At 39.4% G+C, this 13,710-nt stretch overlaps 1 protein-coding gene across 1 annotated transcript; it reads right to left on the bottom strand.

The window, feature by feature from the left end:
• Positions 1 to 6,805: 6,805 nt before the first annotated feature.
• On the bottom strand, positions 6,806 to 11,926 carry LOC131426905 (uncharacterized). The gene is made up of 5 exons (XM_058589666.1): positions 11,737 to 11,926; positions 10,697 to 10,930; positions 8,919 to 10,642; positions 7,634 to 8,863; positions 6,806 to 6,979 (listed from the first exon to the last, which is right to left on the bottom strand). Exons 1-5 carry the CDS (start codon positions 11,924 to 11,926, stop codon positions 6,806 to 6,808), a joined length of 3,552 nt encoding a protein of 1,183 aa, XP_058445649.1.
• Between the last annotated feature and the right edge of the window lie 1,784 nt (positions 11,927 to 13,710).

Raw genomic sequence — 13,710 nt, 5'->3', positions numbered from 1 at the left:
TGTACCAATTGTAAACAATTGGGACATACAGCCTCTCGTTGTGGCAATAAACCTCGTTGTGCTAACTGTGGCCATGCACATGCGGATGGCTCTTGCGGAAAGAACAATGAAAAATGTTTTTACTGTAAAGAGGACCCGCATGACCTCTCGATATGCCCCGCGTACAAATTGCAAGGGGATAAATTGAAACAATCTCTCCAAGCACGCTCCAAGCGTTCTTTCGCCGAGATGCTCAAGAATGCTAAACCACCTAAACTAACAGAAAACATCTACACTTGCTTGTCAACTGACGAGTATGAATCTGACGATCCCCTCGAAGGTCCATCTTCGGCTGTCCCTCAGAGCTTTAGAAAGAGGAGAAATATTTCCTCTCACAAGCTCCCTAGTAAGGGTACGAAAATATCTTCTGAGGGCCCTCCAAAAGTAACATCAATGGGAAGTGCTGGTAAACTGAAAAAACCAAAGCAAACAGCTCCTGATCTGGATAAACTTAGATCTAAAAAGGAATTTCCAGCACTTCCTGGGACATCAAAACCCACAAACGTCCCCAAATACCAACCAGAGAATCTACCAAATGCTGGTTTTATAAAATTCTCTGATATTGTGGACTGGATTTGCAAAACATTCAATTTTTCCGACGCCTTGAAAAATCTTTTGATGACTTTTATACCAATAGTTAAAACATTTTTGAAGCAGTTGACTGCAAAATGGCCCCTCCTCTCAGCGATTGTATCCTTCGATAGCTAATTTACAGAACGAGGTCATGGATTTGATCACTGTTTTACAGTGGAATTGCAGAAGTATCATTCCCAAAATAGATTCTTTCAAAATTCTAATAAACAATTTGCAATGTGACGCATTTGCTTTGTGCGAAACATGGTTAACTTCTGAAATACCCCTCAACTTCCACGATTTTAACATTATCCGCTGGAATCGAGAAACCCCTTACGGAGGGGTACTTTTAGGGATCAAAAAGTGCTATTCCTTCTATCAAATAAACCTCCCCTCGATACCAGGTATTGAAGTTGTCGCATGTCAAGTCACAATGAAAGGCAAGGACCTTTGCATTGCTTCCGTCTACATTACTCCAAGGGCCTCGATTGGGCACCGACGGCTTTGCGATCTAATGGCACTCCTTCCAGCACCAACGTTGGTTTTAGGAGACTTCAACTCGCATGGTACGGGATGGGGCTGTCTTCATGATGATAACAGATCAACTATAATCTACGACCTATGCGATAACTTCAATATGGCAATTTTAAATACGGGAGAAATGACACGGGTTCCGGCACCACCAGCGAGACCAAGTGCATTGGATCTTTCTATTTGTTCGACATCGTTACGATTGGATTGCACGTGGAAGGTAATCCCTGATCCTCACGGTAGCGATCATTTGCCGATCGTAATTTCAATCAGCAGCAGTTCGAGACCATTGGAGACAGTCAATGTTTCGTATGACCTCACACGAAATATTGATTGGAAAAGTTACGCAAACTCGATATCTGAGAAACTAGAAACAACGCGAGAGCTTCCTCTGGAGGAAGAGTATACATTTCTGGCTGGCTTGATTCTCGATACTGCGATTCAAGCTCAGACGAAGAGAGTACCCGGCGTGAAAAATACCATCCGTCCTCCCAATCCGTGGTGGGACAAAGAGTGCTCAGAACTAAAAGCTGAAAAAACTTCAGCCTTCATAATATTTAGAAAAAATGGAACACCAGATAACTATCGAAAATACGCGTCATTAGACTTTAAAATGAAAAGCCTTATTAAAGCCAAGAAACACGGTTATTGGCGTCGATTTGTAAATGATTTATCGAGAGAAACATCAATGACTACTCTTTGGAATACGGCCCGACGAATGCGTAACCAAAACAACACAAACGAAAGCGAGGAATATTCTAACCGCTGGATATTCGATTTTGCTAAAAAGGTATGTCCCGACTCTGTTCCGGAACAGAAGATCACCCGCGTCGCGTCAGCAAACAGGAACGAAACACCGTTTTTGATGGTGGAGTTTTCACTTGCACTCTTGTCATGTAACAATAAAGCTCCAGGGTTAGACAGAATCAAATTCAACTTGTTAAAAAATCTGCCTGACACTGCCAAAAGGCGCTTGTTGAAATTATTCAATAAGCTTCTTGAGGATAATATTGTCCCACATGACTGGAGACAAGTGAGAGTTATCGCCATTCAAAAACCAGGGAAACCAGCCTCCGATCATAATTCGTATCGGCCGATTGCTATGCTTTCCTGTATCCGGAAATTGTTCGAAAAAATGATTCTGTTTCGTCTAGACAATTGGGTCGAGACTAATGGCTTACTTCCAGATACACAATTTGGTTTCCGCAAAGGTAAAGGGACAAACGATTGTCTTTCGTTGCTCTCAACCGAAATTCAAATGGCATTTGCTCGTAAAGAACAAATGGCGTCAGTTTTTCTAGACATCAAGGGGGCTTTTGACTCAGTTTCCATAAACATCCTATCTGAGGAGTTGCATCAGCATGGTCTTTCACCAATTTTGAATAACTTTTTGTATAATCTATTGTCTGAGAAACACATGTATTTCACGCATGGTGATTTGTCAACAATACGATTCAGTTACATGGGTCTTCCCCAAGGCTCATGTTTAAGCCCCCTTTTATACAATTTTTACGTAAACAACATTGATGAATGTATCAATACAACTTGCACGCTAAGACAACTTGCCGACGATAGCGTTGTGTCTATTATAGGACCCAAAGCTGCCGATCTCCAAGGACCATTATAAGATACTCTAGACAACTTGTCATCATGGGCTCTTCAAATGGGTATCGAGTTCTCTACGGAGAAAACTGAGCTGGTTGTATTTTCGAGGAAGCGAGAACCAGCACAATTACAGCTTCAACTAAGGGGTGAAACCATAGCTCAGGTCTTCACATTTAAATATCTCGGGGTCTGGTTCGACTCCAAAGGCACCTGGGGATGTCACATTAGGTATCTGAAACGAAAATGTCAGCAGAGAATCAATTTTCTTCGTACAATAACCGGAACTTGGTGGGGTGCCCACCCAGGAGACCTGATCAGACTGTACCAAACAACGATATTGTCCGTAATGGAATATGGATGCTTCTGCTTTCGATCCGCCGCGAACACCCATTTCATTAAACTGGAAAGAATTCAGTATCGTTGTTTGCGTATTGCCTTAGGTTGCATGCAAATCTTGAATCCGATGGTGATTGAAATCTTCGAAAGGCTTGTCGAGCTCAATTCTCAAACCCGTTTTATGTCCTTGTATTTTGATTACATGGCCCAGGATTTTAACCCTTCTTCGTTTATTCCCAACCGTGCTCATTTCCTGGATACTTCTGATTCTACTGTGTTTTTCGACACATCCATGAGAAAAGAGATTCGTGGAATTCCGGATCATGTACGCCCTCAAATGGCCCCTAATATTTTTTATAATAAATTCAGAGCAGTCAACTGTGAAAAGATGTTTTACACTGACGGTTCAAACATCAACAGTTCCACAGGCTTTGGTATCTTCAATCAAAACATCACCGCTTCGTACAAACTCAATGATCCAGCTTCAGTTTACGTCGCAGAATTAGCTGCTATTCAGTACACCCTCGAGATCATTGAAACGTTGCCCAAAGACCATTACTTCATTGTCACGGACAGTCTAAGTTCAATAGAAGCTCTCCGGGCAATGAAGCCAGGAAAGTATCCCCCATATTTCCTGGGGAAAATACGGGAACATTTGAGAACTTTATCTGGACGGTCTTATTCAATATCGTTAGTCTGGGTCCCTTCGCATTGTTCCATTCCGGGCAATGAAAAGGCAGACTCATTGGCTAAAGTGGGCGCATTAGAAGGTGATATTTATGAAAGACCAATTTGCTTCAATGAATTTTTCAGTATCTCTCGTCAGAAAACTCTTGAAAGTTGGCAAGCTTCATGGAGCAATGGCGAACTGGGACGATGGCTACATTCCATTATCCCTAGGGTATCGACGAAACCTTGGTTCAAGGGGATGAACGTTAGTCGCGATTTCATTCGTGTGATGTCTCGGCTCATGTCAAACCACTACACGTTCAACGCACATCTCCGGCGTATTGGGCTCACGGAGAACGGTCTCTGCACCTGTGGCGAGGATTATCAAGACATCGAGCATGTCGTGTGGTCGTGCGTAGAGTATCGTGACGCCAGGTCTGAGCTTAAGAAATCCCTTAGGGCCCGAGGTAGACCACCTGAGGTTCCGATCCGAGATGTATTGGCGAGTCGGGATAGTCTTTATATGCTCCTCATTTATAAGTACCTTAAACACATTAACGTACAAGTGTAATCTGTTATATTACTCATTAATTTGCACCTTTTCCTTGACGCTACTTCAACTTCAAACTTCACCTACAGGTTCGTTACTAACATCCGCCCGGTTTTCCCCATCCCCCGACTGTCCACCATCTTCATCGAAACTAACAAGATCTTTCTGCTGTCACTAATTTTTCGTCTCCCCTTCCCATGTCTCTTCACCATCTCGATGTCAACTAATTAGATCTCTGTCGTTCTTAGTCTTTTCGTTTCCATACCCCCTTTTTTCACTCCGTTTTCCACAACATTTACCCGCCGGGCCTTCGTAGCCTGGGGGTGTTTCCCGCGGACCCACAGAAGGATGCGGCAACTTTTGAAACGATTCCACGTCATATTTCAACACCACCGCCACGAAGAACCACTACCATCGATGAGGACAACCCGCCGGATCGAGAGTGTTTCCTGAGGACCCACATAGACAAGCCCATGGCATCGTAAACCTCAATGGATTATGCCTTAATAAATATAACTTTGAAAAAAAATTATAGGGTTGTGTACAAGACACGACCGTTTGCGATGACATTAAAAATGCTTTAAACATGAATTAAAACACAAGGGCTAAAGGCTCCACAAAATATTTCCCTTGATTCTTCGTGATTTTGTAATCGGCAGATTCGATTTAAATCTTTCTATGGATGTTGTGGGGCCGGTTTTGAATCCTGAATAGGACTTTTAGAATCCTTAGAAGGACTGTTTTGAGAGCCCTGAAAAGGGCTTTTTTGCATTTCAAAGCTTGTTGTAGAGGCCTAAACGGATACGTCAGAGCATCATCGATAAATATGCACAATAAGCTACGCGCAAAACCTGAATATATATATATATATATATATATATATATATATATATATATATATATATATATATATATATATATATATATATATATATATATATATATATATATATATATATATATATATATATATATATATATATATATATATATATATATATATATATATATATGAATTGACAGCTTGTTTTTAAATGAAACACCTGATGAAATTTCCACGAGAAACAAGCCAGTGTTCGTGACTCAAAGCTGAAATATAAGATAACGGGCCTAGTGGATTACCTGAAGCCAAGAACGAATTAATAAAATAAATAAGAGCATATTCGTGATCAACTGCAGTTTTGGAAAATAGAATTAAAATTTTCTTAAATTATATACCTGTCGAATTAATCAAGAAAGCCAAACGTGTACGAGTATTCGCCGGAATGTTTAGAAAATTGGCTAAAGGATAGAATTGAATATGTTATTGTATAACTACAACGTTATTTATTACGAAATACCTGAAGAAATTTCCGCGACATTGCGAGACAGTGTTCGTGACTGAGTTCTAAAATAATAAACTGAACAAAAATTCATACTAAATATTGTGGTAATAAAGCGTTAATCGTTAACCATCCGTAAATTACTTGTAATATGTGTTCGTGATAAACTTATCGATATAATTACGAAAATCAAAAACAAACGAGTTTTTATTGTATGGTTCTTGTAGTGTTAACTGAAAAAGAAAGAACTATGTCATTTCCAAACAATTGCGCAGTATTTGGTCATAATATAACTTAAGGGATATGAAACGTGAACTAACAATATGCGAGTGCTCACTTCAAAAGCCATTCCGTGACTTAAACTTCGATCAACGAGATAATTGGCCGGTGGTAGGAGAAATAAGAGCAATATCGTTTGCATGATGCACGAATGCTCTTAGTGAATGTCAAATCAAGACATGAACCACCAAGTGTTGTTGCTTGTGTAGCATCAGTAGCTAAATCCATACGAAGTCCTTTTTTCATGAAATCAAGAAAATCGGTGTTTTCTGACTTACTCACGTCGATATTGAAATCTCCTGTCACGACAATGGGCATGTCCATTCTGGAGCATATCATTAAATGGCGCATCAGAAAATACTTCCTTTGTTTGACAGTAGCATCTTTGTAAATTTGAAAGAACACATTAGCAAAAATAAAATATCAAAACTTCGATGAATACCTGGAGAAATGTATACAGAGAACAGTAGTACACGGGTGTCCATGACTAAAATTTCTGCAGCACAAATATCCCCAACATTTTCTGACAACTCAAGTTGCTCATCATAGACAGCATCAAGTTTTGCAATGTTATGGGCCACTGCTCTGATAGGTACTGTTTGCTTCTGGTAAATCGCAACGCCCGCAGCTCTTGAACCAGCACGTTTAGATTGGCAAACGCAACTGAATCCGGCGATTTCGATAATTGTTCCATTATCTGACCAGGTTTCACTTAAAGTCAATAGTTCAACCTTTGTTAGAATTTGATCATTGGTGATATCCATTACATGTGCTTGAAGACTTTGTACGTTTATAGCAAAGATTGTACAAGCTCGTCCGCAATTCTGAATAGCATCCATGATCTCGTTACCAAGGGTCCGGAGATGGTGATTGTTTAAACGTTTCAACTCGTTTCGTAATTCTAACATTTTCGGCGACTTGCTACCCTTCGCGTGATGGAATTACTATTACTATTATTACTTGAATTCGTCAGATAGAGACCATCTAAAGAGGTAACCCGAGATAAACCTACGTACACCAGTTGCTGATCCTGACTCTTGTCGTAATCGTATACAATTTCACTAAAAGTTCCTCCCTGTGATTTGTGAACAGTTAGTGCAGTTGCGCTCACTATTGGAAATTGTATACGCTTGCATTTAATGTTAGTACTGAGCTTAATGTTTGCTGATCGCCTGGATATGGGAGTCCAATCTGGTTGCAATATTCCTGGCTTAGAATATACTATTGGTCTTGATTTCAGCCTCAACAATGCTCCGATTGCTTCACATTCGAATTTGAACCACAATTTGACGATTCTACCCTGTTGATCATCTTCGTCATGCTACATATATTTCAGTTCTCCAATAGCACCATTCACAAGACCATCCTCTACGTCGACATTTGTGGTAATCATATATGGCATTTCCAGAGCTAAGCGAACCATATATGGCAAACAACTCGTTTCAACCACACTCATCTTGTACAATTTGGTACGAGAGCTAGCAAGCTGTTCAGCATTGCTATATCCTGAAAATGAATCTTCAGCTGTACAGTCCCGTCCTGGACGATCATTCAACGCTTCGCAATTATATCTTTCAACGTCAGCGTTTCGATGGAAGAGGCGTACTGCACTCGGAACGTTCATTTTGCACCACTCGGCAGTGCGAAATCGACTAACAATTAGTTCCGTTTCCTCTGCAGACAGCTCATCTCCATTTCCGATCTTAGTAAGAACATCAGAGAAACTTACATCGTTTTGTCGCATCACATTAACCAACGGGAAGAAATCCAGAGATTGCCATAACACGGCGCCGTGCATTGAGTTTGCACATGGTTTGTATACTGGCCGTGCATTTACTGGTGGTAATTGTCGCAAATCTCCGCAGAAAATTATATTCATTCCTCCGAAAGGATCGTCGTAGTTTCCTGTGATATTTTGAAGACGTGTGTGAATATTGTTGAGCACATCAGCTCCAACCATGCTCACTTCATCGACGATAATCGCTTTAACATTGGCGAATGCGTTTCGGTATAGTTGAAGTGCTTCGAAGCTCAAGCTAACGTTACTTCTTCGAGACATAGTGATCCTAAAAGCCGAATGAACTGTTGTACCATTGATTGCTACCGCTGCCTTTCCTGTTGAAGCACATGCAACGTATGCATTTTTCTGTGAGTTGTGCGCCTGACTAAAACGATTGAACGTCTCCATTATAATGCGCAACGTAAATGTTTTACCGCATCCTGCTGGACCGGTAAAGAAAATTTGCAGTGATTCATTGCTATCATCGTAGCTATGTAGTCTGTTAATCACTTCCAATACTAGATTACGCTGCTCGGCATTTGTGAGGCGCACCATTTCGCAGTAGTCTTGTTTACTCATGACATTCATACGTTGTTTAACTGCAGACAAAGCTCCAACGGGCAGATGGTCAATGTCGTCGTTGTTAGCGTCAATAGCAATCGTACGAACAAACTCATTATGTTTTTCGTTTGTAACATTTTCTTGCGCATTGGTCTCATCTTCAGCGTACAAACGAAGATATTCTTGGACAGTTCGCTCTAAATCTAGATCCGTGGAATACTCTTTACATTTACGTAGAATATCAGCCTCATTGATATCATACAAGCTGATGAATTTATTCCCGTCAAGAATATCACATAGCTCGTTCCTAAACGGCAAGAAGAGAAGTACCATTTCTCTTTTATATTCTCCCAACTCGTTCATGCCGAATGAACACCATCGAAGAACACGAGGTATAGAGCGTAGTTTGTAAACATTGGCTTTTCTCTCCTTCGTGTACCAAGCCGCGAAATCAACTAGGCATACACCATCTAAACCGTCACGTGTTTCGTATTTTTGAATTATATTCAATGTCCACACATCAGTGGAATCATTTTCAATTCCTTCCTCATCCATTTGTTGAACTCGTTTTCGCGATTTGATTCGTTCGTGAGGCCACATTGTGGGAAGAAACACCACCTGCAATTTATACACTGACAATATTAAATAAGGAATATTTATATTTGAATCTTACCTTTCGGCTAGCTTCTGACATCGGCTGACGAAGTAAGTACCATGCGGCTTCCTGAGCAGACATCTCTACTGAGTTCAACATTTTAAGACTGAGCTTCTTCAACAGTGCGGTATAATTTTGATCCGGATACTCTTCCTGTAGTTTTACCAAATCACGGTGCAAGCTGCTTATGCCTCGATTCGTTTTATTGACGTACTCAACTACATAAGCAGCACAAGAGAACGCTTCCGGAATGAACTGAAGATCCATATTCGATCGAAGGATATTTGCTATCCATGGATTGAATGGGTTCGTCCACAATTCCGACATTGAACGCTTCAATAAAACAGTTGGTCGATTTATCGATGCCCGTATTATGTCCAAGTAATATTCGTATGTACACCTGCAATCATCGATAAAATCTTCGAGTGTGTTGAATGTTCTTGTCTCTAGAGCATTTCGCATTGTTACGGATCGTCGTTTTAATTGCTCTCGACGACCATCATTGGCAGTAATTGGCAACAGAATTCTCGTTTCATTCATTGGCCAGTACGGTATATTAAAACGGCATCGTTTATCATTCCGTTTGAAGCACGTGAATGTGTGCTTATGCACTTGATTACCGTAGCTCTCCGGTAAATCATTAGCACATACGGAGCATAACCGATCGATAAGCTGAACCGTTGCTGGCATGTTTTCGGAAATTTCTTCAGCTGGATCGTTAGCTAGCCAGAGCAAGATGTGAGCATGGGGGCTACCGCGATGCTGAAACTCGATTCGTTTGAAATAGTCCACCACGTGGTACTGGCCAAACGGACTACGTCTTGTGGACTTTAATACTTGCATAATAACATCAACAAATTTATTGAAGTATACGCAGCATGTGACAGGATCTTCATTCACAAGAGTGGCTCGCTGCAGTGCCGATAGTTGCTGGATAACGTCGTGTCCGTCGTTGTTACTGTTTTTATCCGATAACTTATGCAGTGTTCGAAGTAACAATGGCCATTTAGTTTCACTGGCACTCAATGATAGGTTGCGATCCACACATTTCTCCAGAAACTCTTTGTCACTCAACATAGCACGCGTAATGTTTGCTGTCGCCATGCATTTGAATGTTAACTGTAGTCCCTCTGAAACGCGTAGTCGTAGTATCTTCATTGCTACATATAGCAGGTGTTGAGGTTTAGCTCCTCTTCTGTCACGGCGCCTCAGCTCACTAGTAGCCATCATATACGGAGTAACTCGTATATCAGGATTAAATGTCCTTGGATGTCCCAAATAAATTTCCGGAAAGGAAAGTTCTTCGGCGTGCTCATCATATATGATGGATAGAGGCACTGTATTCTGTGCAGGTGCTAATTCAAGGCATTTGTCCTCGTCCCACAGAAGAGTGTGCTGTTGTCCTATTAACAACTCAACATCATTATCATTCTCAATTGTTTCTAAATCCATAACATCATTCGAATCACTTGACGTACTTGCTTCACCCATCACGTTTAATTGGTTCTCATTAAACGTAATATTGTATCGCCGATAAAGCGGAGTGGTAACAAGATATTGTAACCATGATTTTACTGTCGATTTCTTCACAAACCCTGACAAATAAGTCGATTTGTGAATAAGGTGTTTTTTTATCGCGACGTTGAACGCCCTGTCGTCTTCTAACTGTCGAGGCAGTTCGTTGACCATCTTATCCACATCTACTGGAACGTTGATTACTTGACCGACAATTCCGTAATTACCTACGATTTGATTATGAAAATGACAAATTTTTTTGTAAAAATCTTCTCACAAACCTGTCGCAAATCGCAGGCGCCGAATTTGCATAAATGGCAACCGGGGTGAAATCAAACGCTCCGTTATTGGATCAAGCGGTGGAAGAGATGGATTTGACGGGTATTCTTGATATTTGAATCCATTCGATACTGCTAGCTTTGGCACTTTACCTTGTTTGAGACTATTACGACATGTCAAACCAACGGACAAGGCACTAGCGTCGATATTATTTATATGCAATATTTCACTTTCGGCTAATGTCATTGGTTTCAGATCGTTCATAAACCACAATCTGTCACATATATCGCAAGAAAATCCAAAGCAATTGTTAGAGAATTTGTTATCGAATTCTCGAGTTGCTGCTTCCAAATTCACACCAAATATTTCTGTTGATTATGCCAATAAATACATTTGAAAATTATGAATTTCTATCAACAACTCACCCAAATTTGAATGTGCCATAGAATATTCTGTATTATCCTCCTCTGCCAAATGCTGCGCGCTTAGCAGTTGAGAAAAAGGACCGATGTTGACATCTTGATCAGATGCTGCAGAATATTTTTATAAATACGTAATCTAAGCTTGACGCTTCACATAACAGATAAACAAACATTTGTTGCTCGCAAGCTAGAATATTTAGTTTGTAGATTCTATTTTCTATACTCAAAACTCGAATCACACAGTTTTAGTACGTTGACACTTAGCATTAGCCCTGAAGGCAAGCATTCAGATAATACCCAGCTAAATTGCCAGAAACTTGATTCGGAATTCAGTATTCTCAAATTTTAATCCATTTCATCAGATTCAACAACCGTTACATTTATACACACACACACATATATATATATATATATATATATATATATATATATATATATATATATATATATATATATATATATATATATATATATATATATATATATATATATATATATATATATATATATATATATATATATATATATATATATATATATATATATATATATGCATATAGCGAACGTATTGTTTATATCTTGTCATATCTTACATAGAATAATATTAATATGCTGCTTACCTCCATAATTCCCGCTGGTTCCGATTCCGTCTCGAATCGAACAGTTCTCACTATTCGGAACATGAGGAATATTACCATCGTCTTCGTGAAAACGTCTTGGTTTCGATGGCACGTTCGCGTCAGTTTCCAAAGCTGCTCGTTTACGCTTACGATACTCAACCATATATTGAGCTTTAGTACTACGCACCATTATTTTTCCTTTTCGCGCCTCTTTAAGGCGGTCTCGATATTTCTTTACAGAAATCTTATTCCAATGTTTATCCATTTCACTACCGAGCGAACAATCAATACAATCCAGTCATCAGTTCACTGGACGAGCTACTTGTTTCATTCGCAGTCAAGCATCGACTAGGCAAAGAAATATTTCGCAGCATATATTTATAGATTTTTCTTCATACTACGCATAACGATGCGGTGTTTTTCATGCATGACGCAAAGCCTCCTATGCCGAACAAGAAGTTGACGTCATTTTGGACAACAGGGATTGGTGGATGAAAACATAGGTCCACTCTAACCATTTTTTCAATAGTATGCTATTGAAATACTGAAACGACGTCGTCATACATGTTTAAGTTAAAAGTTTACGAATCGATTGGTTGTTAAATTAAAACAATCCATCAACAAATGACCGAGTTATTAACGTTCAAAACTATGACACAAAAAGGTTACGCGACTATTTTTGAAACTTTTTATTGACACCCTGCCCCATATAATGAAGAGTAAGGCATTTTTAATGCCAAAAAAAAAACCTGAAATAGCACAACCAAAACTCGAAATTTTTGTACGATTTGGCTTCGTGCCATTACCCCAAACTTGCAGGATTTGCGGCAAATTCTGTGAATGTTGTGCCAAAACACATGATTTTTTCATACTTTCCTTAACACCGCCCCTTCACGGCTTATCGAGCCGTGATAAATGACGAGCATTGGATGATCGAATGAGATACGAACGACAATTATGACGTGGAAGAACCTAAAAAAATCTTAGCAGAGGCAGGCTCTGATACAGAATGTCAATTGAACATGACTAATTCTAAATTCTAATTGCATTAAGTAAGCTAATATTATTAATATTTAATAATAATATGAATATTGGATTACTGCAAAAATTTGGTTTCAAGTAGCCAGATTTCGATTCGTTTCAAATACGCAGGTTATTTTCGATTACACCGAAACCTCCATTTACGAACTAAACGAAAAAAAAAAGTTTACGTTATTTGGGATTTGTTTCGTAAAAAAAGTTTTGTGTAATGAATGTGGAAACCACGCATCATATAGCTATTTTCGAAACGGATGTGAAGAGTAAGTGCAAGAAAATGATGTTTGGGCTCGTTTCAAAATCCAAGATGGCGGCTTCTGGTTTATTGAGATTGCTTAAAACCCCTAACAATATGGGTATCTTCGGAACAGAATTGATGAATAGATGTCGGAAAACGATGTCTGAGGTAGTTCTGAAATTCAAGACGGTGACTTCCGGTTGTTGATATTTCTTGAAAACCCTTACAATATGGGTATCTTCGGAACGAGATTGAAAAGTAGACGTCGGAAAACGATATTTGACTTCTGGTTTAATAGTATTTTGTTGAAAGTTTTTGCCATATTGCCTGAACTTGGTATTCCTTGAAAACACTATACCGGAAGTCACCTCATTGATATTTGAAACGAGCTCAAACATCGTTTATTGGTATCCAATATGTTTCGGAAATTTCTTTGTTTTAAGGGTTTTCAAGGAATATCGATAAACTGGAAGTCGCCATCTTGAATTTCAGAACCACCTCAAACATCGTTTTCGGACATCTACTCATCAATTCTGTTCCGAAAATACCCATATTGTAAGGGTTTTCGAGGATTATCAATCAACCGGAAGTCGCCATCTTTGATTTCCAAAATACCTCAAACGTCATTTTCCGGAATCTACTCATTAAACCCGTTCCAAAAATACCCAAATATTGTAGTATTTTCCATGGAATATAAA

The sequence above is a fragment of the Malaya genurostris genome, chromosome 2 (assembly GCF_030247185.1).
Source record: "Malaya genurostris strain Urasoe2022 chromosome 2, Malgen_1.1, whole genome shotgun sequence".
NCBI classification, from domain to species: Eukaryota; Metazoa; Arthropoda; class Insecta; order Diptera; family Culicidae; genus Malaya; species Malaya genurostris.
The sequence above is the reverse complement of the archived record's forward strand: the minus strand, read 5'-3'. Positions and strand labels throughout refer to the sequence as shown.